The sequence below is a fragment of the Pogona vitticeps genome, chromosome 1 (assembly GCF_051106095.1).
Source record: "Pogona vitticeps strain Pit_001003342236 chromosome 1, PviZW2.1, whole genome shotgun sequence".
Lineage (NCBI taxonomy): Eukaryota > Metazoa > Chordata > Lepidosauria > Squamata > Agamidae > Pogona > Pogona vitticeps.
In genome coordinates, this window is record NC_135783.1 from 350,180,175 (window position 1) to 350,206,272 (window position 26,098).

At 44.9% G+C, this 26,098-nt stretch overlaps 1 protein-coding gene across 2 annotated transcripts in view; it reads left to right on the plus strand.

Moving 5' to 3' along the window:
• TMEM260 (transmembrane protein 260) overlaps nucleotides 1-26,098 on the plus strand; it is a 96,492-nt gene that overhangs the window by 32,254 nt on the left and 38,140 nt on the right. For both annotated transcript variants that reach the window (XM_072986842.2, XM_020802488.3), the window contains exons 4-6: nucleotides 17,490-17,667; nucleotides 21,916-22,029; nucleotides 23,580-23,759. In XM_072986842.2, coding sequence (XP_072842943.2) covers nucleotides 17,490-17,667; nucleotides 21,916-22,029; nucleotides 23,580-23,759 — 472 coding nt within the window. The remainder of the gene's footprint in view (nucleotides 1-17,489; nucleotides 17,668-21,915; nucleotides 22,030-23,579; nucleotides 23,760-26,098) is intronic.

The window sequence follows — 26,098 nt, forward strand, 5'->3', positions numbered from 1 at the left end:
CTTCTTGTGTTGTTGAAAAAGAGTGTTTGTGATGACCAGCTTGTTCTCTTGACAAAACTCTATTAGCCATTGCCCTGCTTCGTTTTGAACTCCCAAGACCAAACTTACCTGTTGTTCCTCATCTCTTGACCCCATCCTTTAGCACTCCAATCCCCTATAATGAGAAGAACATCTTTCTTTGGTGTCAGTTCTAGAAGGTGTTGTCAGTCTTCATAGAATTGGTCAGCATCAGACTCTTCAGCATCGGTAGTTGGTGCATAAAGTTGGATTATTGTGATGTTGAAAGATCTGCCTTGGATTCGTATTGAAATCATTCTATCATTTTTGAGATTGTATCCCATTACAGCTTTTCCCACTCCTTTGTTGACTATGAGAGTTACTCCATTTCTTCTATGGGATTCTTGCCCATAATAGTAGATATGGTAATCGTCTGAACTGAATTCACCCATTCCTGTCCATTTTAGTTCACTGACGCCCAGGATGTCGATGTTTATTCTTGCCATCTCCTATTTGACCACATCCAGCTTCCCAAGGTTCATAGATCTTACATTCCAGGTTCCTATGCAATATTTTTCTTTGCAGCATCGGACTTTCCTTTCACTTCCAGGCACGTCCACAGCTGAGCGTCCTTTCGGCTTTGGCACAGCCACTTCATTAGTTCTGGTGCTACTTGTACTTGTCCTCCGCTCTTCCTCAGTAGCATGTTGGACGCCTTCTGACCTGAAGGGCCCATCTTCTAGCATCATATCTTTTAGCCTTTTGTTTCCGTCCATGGAGTTATCTTGGCAAAGAGACTGGAGTGGCTTGCAAGTTCCTGCTCCAGGTGGATTGCGTTTAGTCAGAACTCCCCACTATGACCTGTCCATCTTGGGTGTCCCTGCATGGCATAGCCCATAGCTTCTCTGAATTACTCAAGCCCCTTCGCCACGACAAGGCAGCAGTCCATGAAGGGGTTAATAAATAATGCGCAGGGGAAACCCACATAGATGCTGAACTTGTGTTCTGCAGAGCACTGCTTTTCTCTATTTGTTGGGAAGGGGGAATCCTCTGCGAAAGTTACTTCTTTGGGCTACAATTTCCAGAAGGCTCAGCCGGCACAGCTGATAGATTGCAGTTGCAAAGAATACAGTGGGGTCTTGACTTGAGAACTTAATCCGTATTGGAAGGCGGTTCTCAAGTCAAAAAGTTCTCAGGTCAAATCTGCATTTCCCATAGGAATGCATTGAAAACTATTGGATCCGTATCTGCTCTTTTCCGTCCATAGAAACTAATGGGAAGCTGCTATTCCGCCTTCGACCACTAGAGGGGGATATTTTGTTTCTTTTTTTCTTAGGTCAAGAAAGGTTCAGGGAAGGCAGGGAAAATACAGTCCAGGCAGTAACAGTACCAGGCAGTCTGAAAACTGTCTCCCAATCCACTCTCTAAACGCTGGGAGGAGTGAGGAAGCAGACAGGCACCCTTTTCACTGGCCAACAGTTAACCGAAAGTTCACATTTTGCACTTTCCCTGCCTCCCACGTGGGTTTTTTCAGTTCTTAACTCAAATCTAAGTATGTAAGTCAAGTCACTATTTTCCTATGAGAGTGGTTCTTAAGTCAAAATGTTCTTAACTCGAGCTGTTCTTAAGTCAAGACCCCACTGTAACAGAAATAAAAGCAAAAAAAATAAATCTTTGCGGCGGCTGAAACACTGGGGGGTGTCTGGAAGTCTGCCAACCCTGATGTACAGTATACCCAAATAACGAAGATACCAACCAGGACTGTCATGCACTCTGCTCTTTAGGAGAACTTCTTTCCCATCATGCTCCTGGGTCCGTGACATCCTCTACAGTTTTAGATCTGAGAGAGAGACCTCCCCCCACCCTTGCATGCACTCCCCCCACACACACAGCCTGTTTGCGCCTGCACGTGCCTGCACAAGCACTGTGCTGCCCTTTGCACACAAGCATGCATTCCGTTGTGCATGTGCACGAGCACAGGGGGGTGCCCCGCCTCTCCCAGCGGGTCTGCGGGGCTAAAAAGTTTGGGGGCTGCTGCACTAGAGTAATGATGTTTTGGTACAATTTAGTACCAAATTTCTGGTGGATAGCTCAGTGGGTTAGATATCTGACTGTAGAGCTAAAGGTTGGGAGTTCCCCACTGTGCATCTCCAGGGAGAAGAGCCAGCCTGTATAGCCTTGGGCCAGCTGCACAGTCCCAGGGCTCCCCCTAGAGGAAGGGAAGGGTAATACACTTCTGAGTACGCTCTACCTAGAAAACCTTGGAGAGGGTCACCATATGTCTGAATTGAATTGAGAGAGAGAGAGAAAGAGAGAGAGATTAACAAGATAAGGATATTCCAAAATAGAGAAAGGTATTCCAAAAAGCAAGTATTTCTCTTCACCCAGCTGCGCAATGAGAGCCGGCGGAGGGGCTGCAAGGCAGTATATATACTTCATGGTGGTACCAGCTTAAGTCCTCCCTAGCATCTCATGGTCAAAGCGTTCAGTTGAATCCTTCGGCTTTGCTTTGGGGTTGAGCTGCCACTTGCCTTTAGTGCAAGCTGGTCTGTTTGCTATATTATTTTATATTCCTCCTTTCTTGTGCTGAAATGGCTGGCCATCCTTTTAACCCTATGTATGCCAAATGGGATACGAAGGCTCAGTTGACTGAAATTCTGTTGCATCCTATACTAAATTGCAACTAGAGTAGAGCCATTGACAGGGGGATTTGGTGAGTCAAGTTCGCCGTAAGATCCATTGACTCTATAGATATACTCTAGTTGCAGCTCACCACAGTAAGAACAGGATTTTAGTGTTTGAGGTGTTGTTCCACTGCAGGGGTAAACTTCTTGGGCTATGTAAGTTTCCCTAGAATCACACCTAATGGCCCTGATTTGGTCCATTCCTATTACAACTAATAGATTCATCTCTAGGTAAGCTTTTGTGGATGATAATCCACTTTTTCAGGCGTATAATATTTAAGTCACTGGTTTGTATATACAGAATACTTGTTTCATGTGTGGGACCAAATAGGATGGCTTTAAACAGGTAGTGAAAAATAGAATGTCCATTAGACAGGTAGTGTACTTTAAAAATAACAGTGTCACTGTGAATGCCAATACAGTGGTGCCCCGCTAGACAATTACGTCACAAAACGGTTAATTCGCTAGACTATGAGTTTTTGTGATTGCTATCGTTTCATTTAGTCGTTTAGTCGTGTCCGACTCTTCGTGACCCCATGGACCAGAGCACGCCAGGCCCTCCTATCTTCTACTGCCTCCCGGAGTTGTGTCAGGTTCATGTTGGTTGCTTCGCAGACACTGTCCAGCCATCTCATCCTCGGTCGTCCCCTTCTCCTCTTGCCCTCACACTTTCCCAACATCAGGGTCTTTTCCAGGGAGTCTTCTCTTCTCATCAGATGCCCAAATTACTGGAGCCTCAGCTTCAGGATCTGTCCTTCCAGTGAGCACTCAGGTTTGGTTTCTTTCAGAACGGATAGGTTTGTTCTCCTTGCAGTCCAGGGGACTCTCAAGAGCCTCCTCCAGCACCACAATTCAAAGGCATCAATTCTTCGGGGATCAGCTTTCTTTATGGTCCAGCTCTCACTTCCATACATCACGACAGGAAAAACCATAGCTTTGACTATTCGGACTTTTGTTGGCAAGGTGATGTCTCTGCTTTTTAAGATGCTGTCTAGGTTTGTCATTGCTTTCCTCCCAAGAAGCAGGCGTCTTTTAATTTCGTGGCTGCTGTCTCCATCTGCAGTGATCATGGAGCCCAGGAAAATAAAATCTGTCACTGCCTCCATGTCTTCCCCTTGTATTTCCCAGGAGGTGATGGGACCAGTGGCCATGATCTTAGTTTTTTTGATGTTGAGTTTCAGACCGTTTTTTGCACTCTCCTCTTTCACCCTCATTACAAGGTTCTTTAATTCCTCCTCACTTTCTGCCATCAGAGTGGTGTCATCTGCATATCGGAGGTTGTTGATATTTCTTCCGGCAATCTTAATTCCGGTTTGGGATTCCTCCAATCCAGCCTTCCGCTGGACTGATTGCTATAGCACTTCGCAAAACGGTGTTTCCTATGGGCGATTTTTGCTGGACGATGTTTCGGTCCGTGCTTTGCAAGGCAGTTTTTTTTCCGGGACTGTTTTTCACAAGACAGTGATTTTGACAGCTGATCCATGCTTCACAAATGGTTTTCCTATGGGCGATTTTCTCAAAACGAAGACTCTTTTTCTCCATTGGAACGCATTAAATGGATTTCAGTGCATTCCAATGGGGAACCGCATTTTGCAAGACGATGTTTTCGCAAAACAGCGATTTTCTCGGAACGAATTAACATCGTCTTGCAGGGCACCACTGTAATGAGCTCTGATTACATAGCTATCCTGTTTGTTTGTTTGTTTTTTTGCTTATTTGTTTGTTTGTTTGGATCATTTATATCCCACCCCATACCACCAATCTCAAGACCAAGGGTTACAGAGCTCTATAAAACTATTTTAAAACATTAGATTTTAGAACATTTCAAAATCAGAACGTTTAAGACACAAAATTCAAATATTAAATCAAACCTTTTATCAGCAGTCAACTTCTTTATTACTTGACTATTATCATTACTTTATTATTCAGTGATAGGTGGTTATCTTCAACATGGAGATGGAAGTAGTTTTCAAGAAGTTGTACCGACATCAGAGTGTCGGGAAAAGAACTTAATGGTTATAGCTATACCCAAGACCCTGGATGAAACACGAGTATGTATACGTAATGAAAACTGAGTTGGTATACGGATATCGGGCTTTGTAGCAGAGTTTTGGTTCTGTCTCTTTATCTGTGTTATGTGGTCTGTCTAATGTCAACAGTTATTTGTGGGTGGGCAGCTCTCTGTAACAGAGTACAGTGGTGCCTCGCTAGACAGTTACCCCGCATGACAGTTTTTTCGCTAGACATTGACTTTTTGCGATCGCTATAGTGATTCGCAAAACAGTGATTCCTAGGGGGGAATTTCACTGGACAGTGTTTGGTCCCTGCTTCACAATCCGATTTTCGCTAGACAACGATTTTGACGGGTGTTTTCGGGACCTAAGCTTCGCAAAACAGCGATTTAAACAGCTGATCGGCGGTTCGCAAAGCGGCTTTCCTATGGCCGATCTTCGCTAGACAACGACGATTCTTCCCCATTGGAATGCATTAAACAGGTTTCAGTGCATTCCAATGGGGAAATGCTTTTCGCTAGACAATGATTTTGCTAAACAGCGATTTCAGTGGAATGAGATTTCTAGTGAGGCACTACTGTACAGACGTCCATCGCCATATTGGAGCCTCGTGGTTCAGTGGTTAAATTGCAGTACCGCAGTCAAGACTCTGCTCACAATCTGAGTATGATCCCAGCATAGTTGGCTGACTCAACCTTCCATCCTTCTCAGGTCAAAGCACTTGGGATATTTGGGGAAGCAATGCCTAGCCTGCGTAATTAAATTGTAAACCCCCTAGAGAGTGCTTTTGAGCAGCTATATAGGCAGCACACTTTGCTTTTATTGTCCAGAACAAGTCGTAGATTTTTGGTGATACGAGTTTGATGGCTTTCATTTGGGAATTGGAAGTGAGGGACAAGAGGGTTTCAACGCTTTGTCTTTTACATCTGTTTTTCTGTGTATCCATCTTGTCCTGTCTATTAGTTTTTTTCCACCTCATTGAGCAGGTATTGTAGTTTAAACTGACACCGACTCTTGGTAATTACGACTTGAGTGCCGCTCTCTGAAAGCCGTGTCTGTTCCCCTTTCAGAGATAACTGCCTACTATTCATATCACCTGACATGACAGAGTGATGGCGGACCACAAGAGGTCTGTGTAAGCCAGCACTTCCGCTGTTTCTTCCTGGGGCTCCGGGTACCGCTGTCATTTTTAAATCCCATCCCCAGTAGTGTGATCGCCAACCACTTTTCTCCCATTTCACTTGATCTTTAGTTACCTACCAACTCACTGTATATATAAAGACCAGGGGTCTGACTCTGATTCTCCGGGGGTATGAGGAAGTAGGTTGCATGCAATGCACGAAAGCTTGGAGTGAAATAAATTTTTGGAGTGTCCCTCACCATATGTTTTGTTTTGCAAAACACGCCAAGGTGGATTCACACAGTGCCTCTTGGGCACACAGCACTGGTTTTATGAAACCCTGGGTTTTCAAGCCACACAAGTGTTCTCCAGTAAGGGACCTTTTTGCTTAAGGAGAGAGGGTGGCAGTTTTTCAGTAGAGTGTTGTTGTTTAATCGTTAAGTCATGTCCAACTCTTCATGACCTCATGGACCAGAGCATGCCAGGCCCTCCTGTCTTCCACTGCCTCCCGGAGTTGGGTCAAATTCATGTTGGTAGCTTTGATGACACTGTCCAACCATTTCATCCTCTGTCATCCCCTTCTCCTCCTACCTTCACACTTTCCCAACATCAGGGGCTTTTCCAAGGAGTCTTCTCTTCTCATGAGATGGCCAAAGGATTGGAGCCTCAGCTTCAGGATCTGTCCTTCCAGTGAGCACTCAGGGTTGGTTTCCTTCAGAACGGATAGGTTTGCTCTCCTTGCAATCCAGAGGAGAGTCTCCTCCAGCACCATAATTCAAAAACATCAATTCTTCTGCGATCAGTTCTTCTTCTCTCACTTCCATACATCACGACTGGAAAAACCATAGCTTTGACGATGCGGACCTTTGTTGGCAAGGCGATGTCTCTGCTTTTTAAGATGCTGTCGAGGTTTGTCATCGCTTTCCTCCCAAGAAGCCGGCGTCTTTTAATTTCGTGGCTGCTGTCACCATCTGCAGTGATCTGGAAGCCCAAGAAAGTAAAATCTTCATGACAGTAATACTCTGCTTAGTGCTCTGGATGCATTCCAGTAAAATGGAGTGAGAACCAAATAAGCGATAAACAGGGCCGTTTTAGCAAACTGGCACGGGGAGAGTAGACGGTGGGCAGAAGGATAAAATGGGGGGGGCTAGGCGGATCTCCCGAGGGAGAGCATCTCATCCCCTGGGAGCTGCCACGGAGAAGGCCCTCCCCGTGGCCCCGTCCCCTGTGCCTGTGCTGGCCATGCGACCCAGAGGAGGACCTCCTGCGATGATCTCAAAACCCAGAGATGGTTCCTACGTGGACTGTGGCTGCACGGTAGCATTTTGATAGGAACCGTGGGGCTGGAAGGGAGAGGATGGCTTATCCCGCAGTTGGACAGGAATAGAAACAGGTGGCGATGGTTGTTGTTGTTGTTTGGGGGGGAGGGAATTAGCATTATTTCAAATAAGGTTCTAAAAGAGAAAAACAACAACCTTGTAAAGTGGAACTCACTACGTTAGAGTTTTTCAAGGTCTTCTCCTTTGGGATCGAAACGTCTCAAGCCGTGAACTCTTTTTGGGAAGGGCTGTCACAAACTTTTCATGCAGTTCGTCCCGTTCCCCCCCCCCCCCCCGGCATGCTTCTACTTGAAACCTGGCCGGTTAAACTGGAGTGAAAAATCCTTTCTTGCCTGGGGCCAAATTTCAATTTCAAATGCCAGGTTTGTTTGAAGGCAGGGCCAGTTTTTACCCTCCTGGGCTCTTTGGGGTTGTCATCATTTGCAAAAGAAAACAAGAAAGTAACCACACATCCTTCCCCAAAGAGGCGAGATGTGGACTTCCAGTGGTTAAAAAAAAGGAGCTAATTGGGGGTATTAAGTGGTATGGGGGGTCCCAGTGATATTTCAGGGGCAAATTGTCACCGTGGAAACTTCCCGGAGCCACAGGTCCCCCTCATCATCGTCTTAGAGCCAGAAAGGACCCTGCAGAATGTATTTTATTTATTATTATTTATTTTTGTTTAAGTATTTTACCCAGCCTTTCTCTTTAAAAAGACACCAGGCAGCTTGCAACAATCAAAAGACAACACTGTATTTAAAAGCTGAAAACAGTAAGTACACAACTATTGAAAAAAAGAATTAAACATAGTATCGTAGTAAAAGCAGGCAATAAAATCAATATTAAAATACATTTTAAAACAAGAATTCATTTAAGAATATAGATCCTTGGGTCCAGCCCCTGTTGCAGTGGAGAACTGAACTCTCAACCTCTGGTTCCACAGATCTTCCTTCCTTCCTTCCTTCCTTCCTTCCTTCCTTCCTTCCTTCCTTCCTTCCTTCCTTCCTTCCTTCCTTCCCTCCCTCCCTCCCTCCTTCCTTCCTTCCTTCCTTCCTTCCTTCCTTCCTTCCTTCCTTCCTTCCTTCCTCTCTCTCTCTTTCCTCTCTTTCTTCCTTCCTTCCACCCATCATCAGCTAGCTTGCTTCCTTCCTTCCTTCCTTCCTTCCTTCCTTCCACCCATCATCAGCTAGCTTCCTTCCTTCCTTCCTTCCTTCCTTCCTTCCTTCCTTCCTTCCTTCCTTTCTCTCTCTTTCCTCTCTTCTCTTCCTTCCTTCCACCCATCATCAACTTCCTTCCTTCCTTCCTTCCTTCCTTCCTTCCTTCCTTCCTTCCTTCCTTCCTTCCTTCCTTCCTTCCTTCCTCTCTCCTTCCCTCCCTTCTTCCAAAAACTAGTCATGGGTTTGCATATGGTTGAAAGGCTGTGTTTTGCCTCTCCATGAGGTAATAAGAGCTAAGCATGTAAAGAGCAGTTCTATGTGTGTCTGTTGAGGAGTGAAGGCAATAGCTTTAAAGCGGGCCAAGCACCATCTGTCCCTGCCTACCTGGGAGTAAGCAAGCCCTTGACACGACGTCTTTTAAAGCTGCAGACGGTCACTCAGTTCATGTAACCGCTTTCTGGGGTTTTAGATAGTCTCTTATCTGTTGTCTCGGTGGCTTGTCAGAGATAACAGTGGAAGTGTAGGGATTAAGGGAGACTCAGCTTGATCGTTTATTTAATTGTGAAAGGTGCCCCCCAAGTATTTTGTCATCCTGACCTCTTTTGGGGGGGGGGGTGTTCCAGAAACCCTAACCCCTCCCTGACGCCTCTTCATAATCGTTGAGACTCTTTTTGCCATAAAAGTCAGTGCATCGTTTGAAATGCAAAACAGATACTAAAATGTATTTTTTTAAAAAAAATTAAACCAGCACCTATAATTTCTCTTGTTGAATGAAAATATTGGACAGAATCCCTGTTGGTGAGTTACACAAGTATCAGTTAAATTAAGGACTGACCGTGTTGTGTTTTGGGTACAGTGCTGATGAGGTCTTGAGAGACCCGAGTTCAAATCCTCATGTGGCCACGGAAACTTACCTGGGGTCGGCAGTGGTTAAGACTTAAATGCCGTGGCTTGTCCTGACTAGAGAAGGCCTATTGACTCAGCTGTTGAATGTTATGTGTTTGCTAGTTTATTGTCAATGATATCCTTCTTTTTTCGCACATCAGGGGGAATAAGGCTGCCTGCAAAAATGGTCTCTCTCTGTGTGTATGTATGTATGTATGTATGTGTGTGTGTGTGTGTGTGTGTGTGTGTGTGTGTGTGTGTGAGTGAGTGAGTGAGTGAGTGAGTGAGTGAGTGAGTGAATGACAGAGATAATATAGTAGATACATACATTGTTGTTGTTGTTAGGTGCCATCCAGTTGCCTATGACTTATGGCCAACCCATGGATGAGTGATCTCCAGATTATCCTGTCCTCAGCTGCTCTGCTTAGCTCTTGCGAACTCAAGACTGTGGCTTCCTTTAAGGAGTTAATCCATCTTACTCTTTTCCTGTTGCCATCCTCTTTTCTCAGCATTATTGTCTTTTCCAGAGTAGGACAGCCTCAGTTTCAATGTTTTTGCCTCCAGAGAGAGTTCAGGCTTGATCTGATCTAGAAACCCACTTGTTTGTCTTTCTAGCAGCCCAGGCGAAGCTCTCCTCCAGCACTAGATTTCAAATGAATCATTTTTCCCCCTATCTCAGCTTTCTTCGCTGTCCAGCTTTCACACCCATACAGTGGTGCCTCGCTTTACGATTGCCCCGTATTACGATGAATCTGCTTTATGATGATGGTCTAAATGGGGGAATTTCGCTTTGCGGTGATCAGTTCCCTGCTTCGGGAACTGATTATTCGCAAAACAATATTTTTCTAACAGCTGATCAGCAGTTTCAAAATGGCCACCGGGTAATTAAAATGGCTCCCCGCTGTGTTTAGGGACGGATTCCTCGCTATACAGGCAGCGAAAATGGTTGTCATATGGAGGATCTTCACTGGACGGTGAGTTTTTACCCCATTGGAACGCATTGAACGGCTTTCAGTGCATTTCAATTGGGTTTTTTATTTCGCTTTACGATGTTTTCGCTTAACAGCGATTTTCCTGGAACGGATTGTCGTTAAGCGAGGCACCACTGTATATGATTGGAAATGCAAAGACTGGGTGCTCTCAGCCTTGGTCCCCAGAGAGACAGATCCTTACACTCGATGATCTTTTCTAATTCCTTCTGTTTTCTTGGCCGCCATCTCCATTTGGATGGATGGTTGAACCTAAGATATATGATTTATATATACAAAATTCAATTATTCCAATTTCTTCATTGTCAGCATTAAAATTTAGGTGGGTCTTACGTTATACATACATTAAAATATTAAAAATGGAACTAAATGTGTCATCATAGTAAAAAACCGCTAGGTTTAAGTTGAAAAGAAGAAAAAAAGCTTAAAAGATGGCGCTAAAAAGATGCAACAACATTTTAAAAATGTTTTAAAAAAGAAAATTAGAGCATCCTTTTAAAACCTCCATTCTCAGCCACTAAATCAGTGTCTGAAAGGCTGGCTGAAGTGAAAGGCCTTTGCCAGCTGCATAAGGACAACAGCACATTAAATAAATCCCATCGTCCAGAATCTATTGGGATTCTACTCTGGAGCAAATGGAATCGTGTTAAACTGTGGCAGCAAATGGCGTCTAATGAACAAGCCGATGGTTACATCGCTTATCTGGTTGGCTTTAGAGCTCCATTTTTATCCTGCATGGCTAAAATCTTAGATTCTTGATCATCCCAGAGTACAGGACACAGAATCATGGGCTCAAGCTACAGGAAGCTAGATTTAGGTTGAATATCAGGAAAAAAACACTTCTTAACGGTTAGAGCAGTACAGTGGGGTCTCTACTTAAGAACGTCTCTACTTAAGAACAATCCAACTTAAGAACAGCTCCATTTGCTAATTTTGTTTCTACTTGAGAACAGAAATCCAAGATAAGAAGAGGAAAAAAAACCTTTCCTGCTCTTTTTTTAAGGTCATCTTAGGTTAAAAAAAATTCTCCCCCTAGTGGTAGAGTACGTATTAACCAGCTTTGCATTAGTTCCTATGGGAACTAATGCTTCAATGTACGAACGCACTTCTACATAACAACAACAACAACAACAAAAAACCAGCCAGAACGGATTAATTGGTTTTCAGTCCATTCCTATGGGAAATTTTGCTTCAACTTAAGAACGTTTCAACTTAAGAACACCATTCCAAAACGGATTAAGTTCTTAAGTAGAGGTTCCACTGTAGTTTCTATGGACGGAAAAGAGCAGATGCGGATTAAATGGTTTTCAATGCATTCCTATGGGAAATGCAGATTCAACATAAGAACTTTTCAACTTGAGAACCACCTTCCAATACGGATTAAGTTCTTAAGTAGAGACCCCACTGTACGACAATGAAATCAATGACGTCAGGAGGTGATTAGCCCTCCAATGCTGGAGAGATTCAAGAGAAAGTTGGACAATCAGCTGCCAGATCTGCTTTGATTTTGATTCCTGCATTGTGCAGAGGTTGGTCTCAGTTGGCCCTACCAACACAATCATTCTATGATTCTGGATATTGCCGGAGTACCCTACATAAGATAAAGGTAAAGGTTCCCCTTCACATCGAGTCCAGTCGTGTTGGACTCTAGGGTGCGGTGCTCATCCCCATTTCCCAGCCGTAGAGCCAGCGTTTGTCCGTAGACAGTTTCCGTGGTCACGTAGCCAGTGCGACTAGACACGGAATGCCGTGACCTTCCCACCGAGGTGGTACCTATTTATCTACTCGCATTTTTTACATGCCTTCGAACGGCTAGGTTGGCAGGAGCTGGGACAAGTGACGGGAGCTCACTCCCGTCACATGGATTTGAACTGCTCATCTTTTGACCTTGCAGCCCAGAGGCTTTCGTGGTTTAACCCGCTGCGCCACCACATCCCTCCATGAATCAGACCTCAGTAGCTGTTGAGAAATGTTGGATATTGTAGTGAAAAATCAGGAAGGGGCCCACTTGGTTATTAGTATTTCTTTTTTTTTGTGAGATACGTCAGGATGAGAACCTGTATTTTAAACAGAATTATATATGTTGTGAAAGAACATTATAGGGTCCCTTGTAGCTTTGCAGTTCTTGTTATTATTAATTATTGTTATTAGTTATTGTTATCAGTTATTCTTATTAGACTCACCAGGTCTTGGGCAAAAGGTACCAAAGACAGCAAATCAATAAAAAAAGGGCTTAATAGCCTCCTAATACATTTCTGGAGTTCACTAAATATAAGTAAATAAATATACTTGTATTGGATGTTAAGTCATAAGCATTAATTCATTAAATACCTTGTATTCCTTAAATTGAACACACTGCAGGGAAAATAAAACCCTAAATGAAATGGAATAAACTGGACAAATTTCACTGATTCGTTGAAATGAGCTGTTGAATCCATCAACATTTATGTAAGATACTTATAATTAAAATTGGCATTCTGAAGCACAGATTGCAATGTGGTCGCCCAAAATTGCCAGCTGCAGGAAGCCACTGTACTTGCTGAGCCCTTCCCCCTCTCCATTTATTTATTTAAGATATTTTCCCCACCTTTCTCTTTCAAAAGGATCCAAGGTGGTTTATATCATTAAAAGACAATGTTTAAAGCTAAAAACAAGAAGTAGGCAAATATTTGAAAGCAATGAACAAATACCACGCTGAGAAACGGTAAACACGAGCAATACAAAGAACACAGTCAAAGCAGTCATGCATCACAATCCATCTACAATCCATCATACACAGGTAGCTGGTTGTCTGAAGGAAGGTTTTCCTGAAAAGAAAGGGCTTTGCTTGCAGAAGGACAGCAAAGATGGGGCCAGCCTGGCCTCCAGTGGCAGGGAGTTCCAGAGTCTAAAGGAGTAGCCACAGAAAAGACCCTCTCCCGTGTCCACATCAGATGCACCTTTGAAGGTCGCGGGACTGAGAGAAAGACTTCTCCTGATGATCTTAACACCCGAGTCAGCTCATCATGGGACATACGGTCTTTGAGGTAGCTTGAACCCAGGCCATTTAGGGCTTTATAGGTTAAAACCAGCACTTTGGATTATGCTCGGAAACAGATCGGCAGCCGATGGAGCTGCTGTAACAGGGGACTCCTTTTGCTGGCTGAACTCCTGTTGTTTAGTGTAGAACGTCACACTAGAATCAACTGAATCCATTGGATGTGCAGAGGAGTTGACTCAGCAAGATCCCACTGATTCACTGGGCCTACTTTATGTGACGTACCTGCCCTAAGCAACAGGATTTTAGCCGTTGTGTGTTATGTGCGGTCCTGTCACTTCCGAACACCGTCATGAGGTTTCTCAGATACATGACCTGTTCCAGGAGTGGCTCGCCATTGCCAAACTGCTCAACTCCTGAGTAGGTTTTTGTGGCGAAACAAGGATTTGAATCTGGGGCTCTTGAGCCCTCGTCAGATATTCTGTCCACTACACCACACTGGTTTTCCCCCACTTTCTTTCCCAGAACTAAGAAGTGTTGTGGGTGCATCCAAGAAAGCCGAAGAAGACCGAGGCTAGGAAGGGCACTAATGAAGGAAGTAGAAAAAAGATCATCGTGTAAGGATGTGTCTCTGGAGCCCAAGACCAAGTTCATCCACATGCTTATATTTCCATTATATTTATATTTATATTTATATTTCACCATGTATAGCCTTTCCCCTAGGAAGCTGGGCTGAGGGCTAAGGCCAGGTCTGTTTGCATGGATGCCTTGCTGAGTTTTTTTTCCCCTGGGCTTTCTTTTTGTTTCCTGAGCACATGGCCTGGGGGTGGGGCCTAGGGGTGGGACTTCCTGATTTAAAAGAGCGTGTCCCAAATTCTCAAATTCTCAAATTCAATCTCTGGCCTTAATATGGTCAATAGGAAAGCCAATTAGATTTGCATAAGCCTGGGAGGCAGGAAAGTTTTAAGGGTCAGATCATACTTCCACACTATTAAAGAACAGGCCGGGTAGGTGGGGCTCGTCAGCCATGGAAGGCAGCCCATCTAGGAGAAGGAAAACTCCGATTTCAAACCTCCACTGCCTTGTGGCTATATCCATTCATGGAAAAGGCTTCAGGAGTTAACCTCGAGGCAAAATTCGGAGCTGGAGTCCCGAAGGCAGCATGTGTTGTTCTGCCAACTCCTGCGACGTTGCTGGAACCAGTTGTATTGGCTCTTGCCTTTCCATTGGACCATTTCAGCAATGTGGAGAGGGGGGATCTGCTGCTTGGGTAACAGCCTATCCTCCATATTACCTTACCCGGGCTTCATGCTCTGGAGAGGACACTCCTCGATTCAGAGCATGTTACCATAGTCTCTCGAGACTGAAGGATGCCTATGCACTATGTATAGGTGTGAAGGCTGGACAGTTAAGAAAGCTGGCGGGGGGAATGATTCGTTTGAAATATGCTGCTGGAGAAGAGCTTTGAGGATACCCTGGACTGCCAGAAAGACGAAACAAGTAGATCCTAGATCAAATCAAACCTGAACAATCTCTGGAGGCGAAAGCATGGCTTTCCCACGGTTGACCCAAAATTCAGGGATGTCCCTCCTAGGTAAAAGTAAAGGTTCTCCTTGACATTGAGTCCAGTCGTGTCCAACTCACGGTGCGGTGCTAATCCCTGTCTCTATGCCGTAGAGCCAGCATTGGTCCATAGACAGTTTCCGTGGTCACGTGGCCAGCGTGACTAGACACGGAACGTTGTGACCTTCCCACCGAGGTGGTACCTATTGATCTACTCGCATTTTTACATGCTTTCGAACTGCTAGGTTGGCAAGCAGCTGGGACAAACGACGGGAGCTCCCTCTGTTGCGTGGATTCGATCTTACGATGGCTGGTCTTCTGACCTTGCGGCACAGAGGCTTCTGCGGCCGCAGTGCCACCACGTCCCTAATTGGGACCTTATTGACCTTTTAATTGTTGTTGGTCCTCTGTAACCTCCTAGAGTTGTGAGGTTGGAAGGGGCACCAGAGATTGTCTAGTTCAACAGCCAACCAAGGAAGGGAACCCACAGCCACTGAGTTCCTGATAGATGACCATCCGAAAACCAAAGGAACAGATCATGACTTTCCACACGAATCCACCTTTAAACAGCTTTTGATGTCAGAAAGTTCTTTCTAATGTTTAGTTGGAATCTCCCTTCCTATAGTTTGAATCCATTGGTCGGCAAAAAATCTTGTTTTGGCTTCTCTCTTATAGATATTCAGATATCTAAAGACACACCAAACCCCCTTAACTGTTCCTCATGGGGCTTCCAGATCCTTTACTGTCTTTGTTGCCCTTCTCTGTTTAAAACTCATGTTTAATTTGCTCTTTTCTGCACAGTTACTCGTCTTCTGCTTTATGTTTTTAAGTGACACCTCTTCGTTTTGCTTTGGTTTTATTGCATTTTGAGATCTCCAGCTATATATACTGTAGGGCAGCGCGTGGGCAAAACAAATAGTTTACGTGGTCTAATATACTTGGCAGTTCTCTCCTGGCACTTACTTTGGAAAGGTCCATTCTGTCCAGGATGCACAAGTTAATTTCCAGGTACCCAGAATTGATGCTTATTGTTATTCTCCTGTATAGAACCTGTATGCCTGATTTTTAAAGAAATTAAATAAGGGACACATGTTGGGAGAAGTTGGATCAGGACCTCTGGCGTGGGGGGAACTTCACCCCTTTGCATTTGTTGCCGTCTTGATCCAATTCCTGTCCTGTTTGCAATGATGCGTTTCCTTCTCCTTTGCCATCGTCTCAATCTGTATTGGTCACACCATTCTTCCTGCTTTTACTTTTTTCATATAAAAAAAATCAGGCGTGCAAATGCTGGTGTTGTGAGTGAATTCATCCAGGTTGATCCTGGGTCATACATCCATTTATCCGTCTGTCTGTCTGTCCATCTGTTCATTAGTTTATCCATCCATCTATTCATATGTCTTTCTATCCGTCTGTCCATCTGTCCATCACTCTCTTCCATCCATCCATCCATCCATCCATCCATCCATCCATCCATCCATCCATCCATCCATCCATCCATCCATCCATCCATCCATCCATCCATCCATCCATCCATCCATCCATCCATCCATCTTATCTCTCACTCCATCCATCCATCCATCCATCCATCCATCCATCCATCCATCCATCCATCCATCCATCCATCCATCCATCCATCCATCCATCCATCCATCTTATCTCTCACTCCATCCATCCATCCATCCATCCATCCATCCATCCATCCATCCATCCATCCATCCATCCATCCATCTTATCTCTCACTCCATCCATCCATCCATCCATCCATCCATCCATCCATCCATCCATCCATCCATCCATCCATCCATCCATCCATCCATCCATCCATCCATCCATCCATCCATCCATCCATCCATCTTATCTCTCACTCCATCCATCCATCCATCCATCCATCCATCCATCCATCCATCCATCCATCCATCCATGCATCCATCCATGCATCCATCCATCCATCCATCTTATCTCTCACTCCATCCATCCATCCATCCATCCATCCATCCATCCATCCATCCATCCATCCATCCATCCATCCATCCATCCATCCATCCATCCATCCATCCATCCATCCATCCATCCATCCATCCATCCATCCATCCATCCATCCATCCATCCATCCATCCATCCATCCATCTAGCCCTATAGTTTCTGGAATTCCAAGGAGGGCCATGGTGGTCCACCCCTGCTTGATAGAGAGAAGGAATTGAAAGAGGAAGATCTTCCTCTTTCAGGGAAGGTATAAATCCAGATTCTTGCTTCCGAAGGTAGTAGTGCTGTGCGCACAGCATGAGGGCGTGCCTCTGTCCATGCACAGAAGTCCTGATCTCTTGACTCGGCCTTTTTCCTACTGTTGCTCAGCTATGGCCATGAGGTCCTAATTAAAGCATGCTTGTCAAGCCAGCCTGTGTAGCCTTGGGCAGGCTGCACAGCCCCAGCGCACCCCCAGAAGAAGGTACTAGCAGACCACTTCTGAGTATTCTCTACCTGGAACCTCTTGAAAAGGGTCACCGTAAAAGTCAGAATTGACTTGACAAGCATACTGTTATTTTTTTTATTGAAAAGAAAAGAGGGGAGAAATCTCGCAGAGGTGTCCTCGTAATACCGAGAAGTCTCAGCAGGGAGGTATATATAGATGTGGTGCAGTTCTGGATTTCAGGGTGGGTGGTGCGATGGGGGGGACAAAGCCCCATCTGTTTTGGGAACAAAAACTGATGTGTGCATGGGGGTGGGGGGGTAAGGGTTCCAGTATTCTTGGAAAAGAAGATATATTTTCTTGTTATCTGTCTTCACAGGCTTTCTGGCACGCATGCCGCCGGAGTCTTTGCTGTGGGGATGTTTTCTTTCTCGCGCCTCACATGGCAGTGGTCCATCACGGCCGAGGTTTTCAGCTTAAACAACCTCTTCGTGGGACTGCTGATGGCTCTCTGTGTGCGCTTTGAGGAGGCGGCCACGGTGAAGGAGAGATCGAAGGTAGCTCGTTTCAGGGTCCGGAAGCCCCACGGTCATTTCCTTGTCATCCTTCCGACTCCCCGCCGGCCTGTTTTGAACCCTCTTGAACCAGGAAGGAGGTTTGGGTCCAGCAAAGTCACGTCACGTTGCAGAATCCACCCCGAACCAAGACCTTGTAAGGTTGTTGAATGATGGTTTGTAGACACAGCCACCGTCCTGGGCAACAGGCGTTAGGGAAGTGGATTTGGAGGTTGGGAGTTTGATTCCCCCACTGTGCCTCCTTAACAGGGACCGGAGCCGATAATCCATAAGGTCCCTTCCAGTTCTATAGTTCTGTGATGATGATGATTTGAGGTTGCACACACATTGATTCAAACAGGATGAGGGTCCCCTGTCTGGAGGATTCAGCTATTCATCATATGTAACGGTAAAGGTTCCCCTTGATAATTTGTCTAGTCGTGTCTGACTCTAGAGGACGGTCCTCATCTCCGTTTCCAACCCATAGGGCTAGCGTTTTTGTCCGAAGACGATCTTCCGTGGTCACGTGGCCAGCGCAACTTAGACACAGAAAGCTGTTACCTTCCCACCATGGTGGTACCTATTTATCTACTCGCATTTTTGCATTTTGCATGCATTTTGCATGCATCAGAGACAGATTCATTTAATTGTTATATTTCTGTCTTCCCTTTCCTTGAAAGAGCAGAAGCTGGTGTCCACGTCTCTCCGACCTCCTCCACTTTTATCATCACCTTGTAAAGCAGATCAGGCTGAGAGAGGACGTGACTAGCCCAATGCATCCCTGGAGTTGCGTGGCTGAGGATGGATTTGAACCTTAGTCCTGGGCATTCGTAACCATCACACCATACTGCGTCTTGACTTGTTCCTTTTGCAAACAAACAAACAAACAAAAAGTCAGCCGGGATGAAAAACGTTGTAACAGATCTGTGGCTCTCTCTCTCTCTTAAACCACTGGAGTGTCATTTATTTCTTTATTTGGCCTTGGCCGGTGAAATGTATGGAGACCAAAAAAAAAAGTCCCATGCTGTTTTTCACTGAACCATGACGCCCGAAAAGCAGAAGTGACAAATACTGTTTGCTAGCAGGCTGGCTCCAGTTGGGGCAGAATATTAGAATTCTCACTGATCTTCAGAAATGCAGGAAGCGTGCATGAAATCCTAACTTAATGCTAAGCTGCAGCATATTGGAATTCTCACTGGAGTTAGAAGAAAGTAGCTGCCAACTCCTTATTTTATTTCGTTTTTCAAAATAACCCTTCTGCGTGATAGTTAAAGCGAAGCAACCGGAGCCTAACTGTGTAGGACGGCTTGAAGAGAGGCAGGCTGAACTCCAGTTGAAAAATCTACACTGCTCGAACTCCATCGGCATGTGATTCGGCTGTTGATTGGTGCAAAGAGACAAAGTCGGTGTAGGCATTTGGTGTCAGGCGCCAAGTCACGCAGCTGACGTGCCACAGTGAATGCTTACAGCCGCTTCTGGCAATTTGCAACTGGGAGTTGATGCCGGAAGGCGTAACTAACAGGATTCGAAAGCGAGGTGCAAACAAACGATTCAGATGGAAGGGACAATACCGAATAGGAAGTCTTGGTCCCTCAGAGGGCCAAGGTGTTGCGGCTGATTAGGAGACCGAATTCCGCTAAATGTTCAGAACTGTGCAGTTGTGACACAGTGGCAGCTTTATGCACTTCCTTAGTTTCCTTGGTTTTCTGAAGGCTTGTGTGTCATAACAACTTGTAGTGTTTGTATGAATTAAAAACCTCTGAAAATCCAATTAGCTCAGGTCTTGCAAACTCAGGACTGTGGGTGCCTTAAATGAGTCGATCCATCAAATGTTTGGTCGTCCTCTTATTGTAGTATAACCAAAAGTCAGTAACGTCTGTTGAGTTATTTTTGCTTCTACCGTGTTTCCCCGAAAATAAGGCAGGGTCTTATATTAATTTTTGCTCCAGAATGCATTAGGGCTTATTTTCAGGGGATTTTTTTTCATGTACAACAATGTACATTTATTTAAATACAGTCATGTCTTTTGGTTGTTGCACAAGGGTGGAGGGCAGGGTTTCACTTAACTGGGGCTTATTTTTGGGGTAGGGCTTCTATGACGAGCATCCTTATTTTCAGGTTAGGTCTTATTTTCGGGGAAAACGGCAGAGTTTTAGAAGCGGTAGCTGTGTTAGTCTGTGCTAGCATCTCAGGCAAAACCAAAAGGGACAAAAATAAAGAAGAGAAAAAATTGCGGCACTTTAAAGACTACAGTATCTGCAGTATTTTAATGTAAGCCTTTATGTACGAGTCCACTTCTTCAGGCATAAAGCAAAGTGATACTTATATACAGCCCCATAGCACTTAAAGCTCTATCTGGATGGCTTATAGTTTTTTTATTATGCAGGCCCCACACTGCACACACACACATGCACACACATACACACACACACACAATCTTGAGCCAGCTGCTTGAGCCTGGCAGGATCTAATTCAGGACCTGAGCAGAGTTTTGACTGCAGTATTGCGGTTTAACCACTGCGCCGCCAGGCTACTTCAGCCTATAAGGTCATGCATTTTTTTGAATACATGCTCCAACATTGTTGAAACGTGATCATGACATGATTTCAATGCTGCGTACCACATAGGTGTTTCCTTATTTCTTTTTGTAACTTTTCTATAATTGTAAGAATTTTGGACGGCAAATTGTACCTGCAGCTTTCCCCAAGTTGCAGGAATGGATTTCTTTTTTAAAGTATTTGTTCCTACAGCTTTTCCTTATAGCTTTAAGTTCAGTTTCTGTATAACTGAAGTAACATGCCCGTAAATTCTAGGTAACATGTTTCCAACAATTTTAAATAAAGAGCCTCGTGGCGCAGTGGTTAAACGCTGTACTGCAGCTAAAACTGTGCTCACGACCTGGGGTTCAAATCCCAGGTAGCCGGCTCAAGGTTGACTCAGCTTTCCATCCTTCCGAGGTCGGTAAAATGAGTACCCAGCTTGCTGGGGGGGCAATGTGTAGCCTGTATAATTAAATTGTAAACCGCCCAGAGAGTGCTTGTAGTGCTATGGGGCGGTATATAAGTCCAATAAATAAATAAATAAATAAATAAATAAATAAATAAATAAATAAATAGATAGATAGATAGATAGATAGATAGATAAATAAATAAATAAATAAATGATGTTTTATGCATAGAGAATGTAGAAGCAGTGTAGAAGCATAAAGCTTTCAGAATTAGACAAGCTGGTTTAAGTGATGCCTGAATACAGTCTTTCTCTGCCTTGGAAAAGGTGAAATGAATAATATATATACGTCCAGAGAAGAATGTATTTCACCATGCCTAGAACAGTGGTTTGTTTTCATCCTCTGATGAAGAATGAAATATTTAAACATTGGAAATCCTTTTATCTTGATATCCAGATGAAGATTGATATGATTGAAAAAGGTTATCTGATCTCACATTGAAATTAACCGTTCTGGCGATAAAGGTCAGCTGTGATGATCCCCACAGACTCCACCTAGCAAAGAGTGGTACTGTATAACATTTTCTGAGGTCATTGTCAGAGTGTCCTAGATTTGGCCTGGAGATCCAGTACCTGTGTTTACTATTGTGGGATGGACTAGAGTCGACTAGAGTAGATCTGTGATGCAAAAGCTTGCTCATTCTTTCTTCTCATGAGTGTTTGGACAGTTCCTGAACTTGTACAGGAGGTCTTACTGGACAGACACGTCCTTGTTCAAGCTTGAAAATCAGGCTGCTGTTTGGGCAATACGTAGGGAAAGATCGAACAGGATTGCACTTACTGAATCCTTGGGACTTAAATAAATCCTGTTGATTCAGTGGCTCTCCCCTAGTTCAGACTAACAACTGGAATGGGCCCTGTATATTTTAAAGATATGTTTAGGGCACAATCATTGGGAAAAGATGAAGGTAGCAGGAAAAGAGGGAGAGTGAAGATGAGATGGATTGACGCAATAAAGAAGCCACACAGCCTTGAGTTTGCAAGACCTGGACAGTAGCTTTTAAAGACGGGACTTATTACAGGTCCATAATTCAGAGGGTTTCCCCATCTTAGGAAGGAACTGACTGTCACATAATATATTTTTAAAAAAAATAATGTTTAACTATACATATGTTTTACTTAATCTTATGAGAGGCTTTGAGCTCCCAATTTAGGGAGAAAGGAGAGCTATTGAGTAAATCAGCAGTTTACAAGCAACATTTTAAGGGCAAAATTAGACATGGCTGTTTCCATTTATCTTTGCAGATCTGTAAAGTCGGTGCTTTCTGTTGCGGACTAAGCTTGTGCAACCAGCACACCATTGTGATCTACGTGCTCTGTGCCATGCTGTGGGTTTCTTCTCGCTTGCTCAGAGAGAGGGTGAGTATCTACGGCTCTTGTTCAAAGGGGAAAGTGGTGGCTGAAGTAGACCAAGGCAGCGTTCCCTAATGTGATAGCCTACAGATGTGTTGCCTTATGACTCTTACCAGCCCAAAGGCAATGGTTGAGTGTGATGGGTGGTGTAACTGACAACATCTGCAGGACACCAGGTTGGGCAGGTTGATGATGATGATGTGACCCCTGATAGGAGTCACCAGTTTTGGGAGCGCTGTGCATCCACTCTGGGTTTGGGGCTGAACACGAATAGGGGAGTTGAACCAATTATAGTGTCCTGCACCCTGGATGGCTTTGGTTAAAAAGGCAGCCTTATAAATGTGGAGTGGATTCACAGCACCCTTGAACCTGGAGTCATCAGGTACATGAAGAGAGGACTCTTAGCGGGCTGCAGTTTCCAGAATTGGCACGTCAGCACGCTCAGTCGTCCAAACAAGGCCACTTTTTGAAGCTCGGCTGTTGGACTCTGATAAAACTATTCATTCATTGGTCCAGGATTTTTAAAAAACAACGGGTAAGAGAGTACAGTGGACCCTCGACTTACAGATAGCTCGACTTACAGACTTTTCGAGTTACAGACTTCTCTGGCTGCAAAATTTAGATTCGACTTGCAGCCAGAGAATTGACTTACAGACCAGAAAAAAACCAAAATGGAATAAAAATAGAATAAAAACCACTGGTTATGGGATTAATTGGTTTTCAGTGCATTGTAGGTCAATGGAGATTCGACTTACAGACTTTTCGACTTGCAGCCACCATTCCAATACGGATTAATTCCTTAAGTAGAGGGTCCACTGTAATAATTCCTTATAGTCAGCATGCAGTAATGGCGGTGAATGCAACCTACAGGAGAAGCAAGCAACACCAGTCCAGGGACCCCATGTTGGTAAAGAGTGACCTTTCTGGTTACAGATGCTCTCAAGTCACTTTCAGATCCTTTCATGCGGTACGGTCTCTAAAGCTATAAAGACCAAAGATAGAGAGCGAGATAGGTGGTTGACAAAAGAGCATGTTGCAAACAAGCTTTTAAAATTACGATTTAAGGTTTTAATTTAATTATGGGGGGGAGGAGGGGTGGCAGCGTTGACGGGAAAAACCAGCCGACTCTTAATCACGGCAAACGGGTTTATCTCCGCCTTGCAGCGCTCCCACCCATCCGGGGCCTGTCATGGCATAATTTCAAGGGCAAAAAAGATGCCACCGACGTGTGATCCTCAGGAACCTCTAATATTATTCGCTTCACTTTAAAGATTTCACCCTGCCATGCAAAAAGAGATCAGAGCGATGTCGTCTCCCCCCCGAGTAATCCACGGAAATCGTGCCATTTTGAACATTGCGTTTCGCAGGGACTTAAAAAGTGCAAATTGAGAGATCAGCTTCGGGTGTCAATGTGTATGTGTATATTTCCTCCCCTCCCTCCCCCCCCCGCCGCCGCCAGCCCCCCGAAACCCCGGATCCTCAACCACCCTGATGTCTAGTCTTGCAATTCTAGCATGAGTCGACGTAAATAATCGCCGTTGTGTTTTGGGGTTTAGGAGTTGACCCTGGGCTACATGCTTAAGCTGTGTTTCTGCTTCCTGGCGGGTTGCTCTCCTTATCTCTACTTGCCTGCTTCTTCCTACCTCAACGAAGCCCGCTGGACGTGGGGAGACCAGACAAACCTGAAAGGATTTATGACCCATCTTCTCCGAGAAGAGTACGGCACGTTCAATCTGGTAAATAGCCAGGCTTTGTCTTCGGAACAAGGTGTCCCTTACTTATACCTCACATCGGTCCAGTGAGGGATCTTTTGAGGCACGGAGGTCAGCCTGCTTAGAGGCAGGAGAGGTTTAAAATTATTACCGTTTTTCTATTTTCCAGCACAGTTTAGAAGCCTTTGTGTTTGTTCCCAAGGATGGCTGAAAGCATTTGGTAGTCGGGGGGGGGGAGTCATTTTTAATCCCCGTCCAGCTCCTTCTTTGCAGAGCTGTTTCATTCCAGAAAGGGGGGGTTAACCCTCATGCACTGACCAAGGCACCCCTACAAAGAGTTATGTTTTCAAATGACAGTTCCCATCATCCTCAAATCATCGTGGCCGCTGTGATTTTCCCCGGTCCCAAGTGATGGAAGAGGGGGGGAGACTGGGTCAGACGTCCCGTTGCACACCCACAATTACTTTGTCTGCGGGCAAGTGAAATATTAAGGCAAAGGGGAGGACTTTTGGTGCCATCAAGATGGTGTTTGTTGCTGTTAACGTGCTGTGTAATGGCTTCCGACTTAATAATGACCCTATGAACGAGGGACCTCCACAGTCTCCGGCCACCAACAGCCTGGCTCAGCTCTTGCACATGCAATGGCGTGGCTTCCGTTATTGAGCCGATCCAACTCGTATTTGGGCTTCTTGGTTTGTTGTTCATGGCTTGTTGCGTGAAAGACAGCCCCCGGAGGGTGAAAAAAAAAGTGTACTATTATGTACCGCCCTGTGGTGCTTAAAAGCACTTTCTGGGTGGTTTATAATTTCATTATGCAGGCTACACATGACCCACCCACCCCAGCAAGGTGAATACAGTGGTGCCTTGCTTGACGAGGATAATCCGTTCCAGCGAAATCTCTATAGAACGAAATTGTCGTCAAGCGAAATTTAAAAAGCCCTTTGGAATGCATTAAAACCCGGTTAATGCGTTCCAGTGGGTGAAATACCTCAGTGTCCAGCGAAGATCCTCCATAGGGTGGCAATTTTCTGGTGCCTGTAATGCGAGGAAACCGTCCTAAAGCACAGCGGGGAGCCATTTTACACAGCGGGCGGCCATTTTGAAAACCCGACAATCAGCTGTTTTGATCGTGGTAAAGCGAAAAATTAGTTCCCGAAGCAGGGAACCGATCATCGTGAAGCGGAAAAGCCCATATAATCATCGTTTAGCGATCACAGAAAACTACTCATCAAGCGATTTCCTTGTCTAATGAGGTAATCGTCAAGCGGGGCATCACTGTAGTCAATTTACCAACCTCAGAAGGATGGAAGGCTGAGTCAACCTTGAGCTGGTGGCCTCAGCCTGTTGGGATCAAACTCAGGTCGTGAACAGAGCCTGGATGGTTACACTCCAGTTTAACCAATTCAGCGAGGCACCTTGCGCCGTTGCCTTTCCACTCTGCCTCTCCTGAACAGGATTTTGGCCAAGGAGAAGCAGCATAAATGAGCCACAGTGGGGAGATGTCATGAGCTGGTTTGTTCTCTCAAGGTTTAAAGTACAGTGGTGCCCTGCAAGACGATGTTAATTTGTGCCATTGAAATCGCTGTCTTGTGAAAACATCGTCTTGCGAAAAGTGTTTTCCCATTGGAATGCATTGAACCTGTTTAATGCGTTCCAATGGGGAAAAATTGTCGTCGTCCAGCAAAAATCGCCCATAGGGAAGCCGCTTTGCGAAGCGCCGATCAGCTTTTTAAATTGCTGTCTTGTGAAAAACGGGCCTGAAAATACCCGTTTTGCGAAGATCGCCCCTAGGGAAGCCATTTTGTGAAGCTGACGATCAGCTGTAAAAATTGTCATCTTGCGAAAAAACGGTCCGCGAAGCCCGGACCAAATTGTCGTCCAACGAAATTCCCCCATAGGAATCACGGTTTTGAGAAGCAACATGGCAGTCTCAAAACATCATCACGTGGATTCGTCATTTTGAGGGGAATCGTCTTGCGAGGTACCACTGTACAAAAAAAGTGGGTATGGAGAGAGACTCGCAGTTAAAATCCTAAATCAGCACACCATGTGGCATGAGAACGGGGTTTGACGTGAATGGGAAACAAATGGAATGGATTGTCCCGGCCAGGAGTGTGAGCAACCATCAAACTGTGTGTTGCATGATTTTATTAGATGTCCTGCTTGCAGCTCCTCCTGGAGTATTACCACCAGCGCTCCGAAGGCTGCTTTCAGAGATGATGTTCCAAGGTGCAAAAGGAACCGACGTTTTCCATTCCTTGACAGCGAGCTAATACCTAAAGCCCCTCTAAAATAATCCAGGATTGCTCTTTCGTGTGGACGTGGCTGGCAATTCTGGGGGTAACTTTGGCCAGGAGGGGACG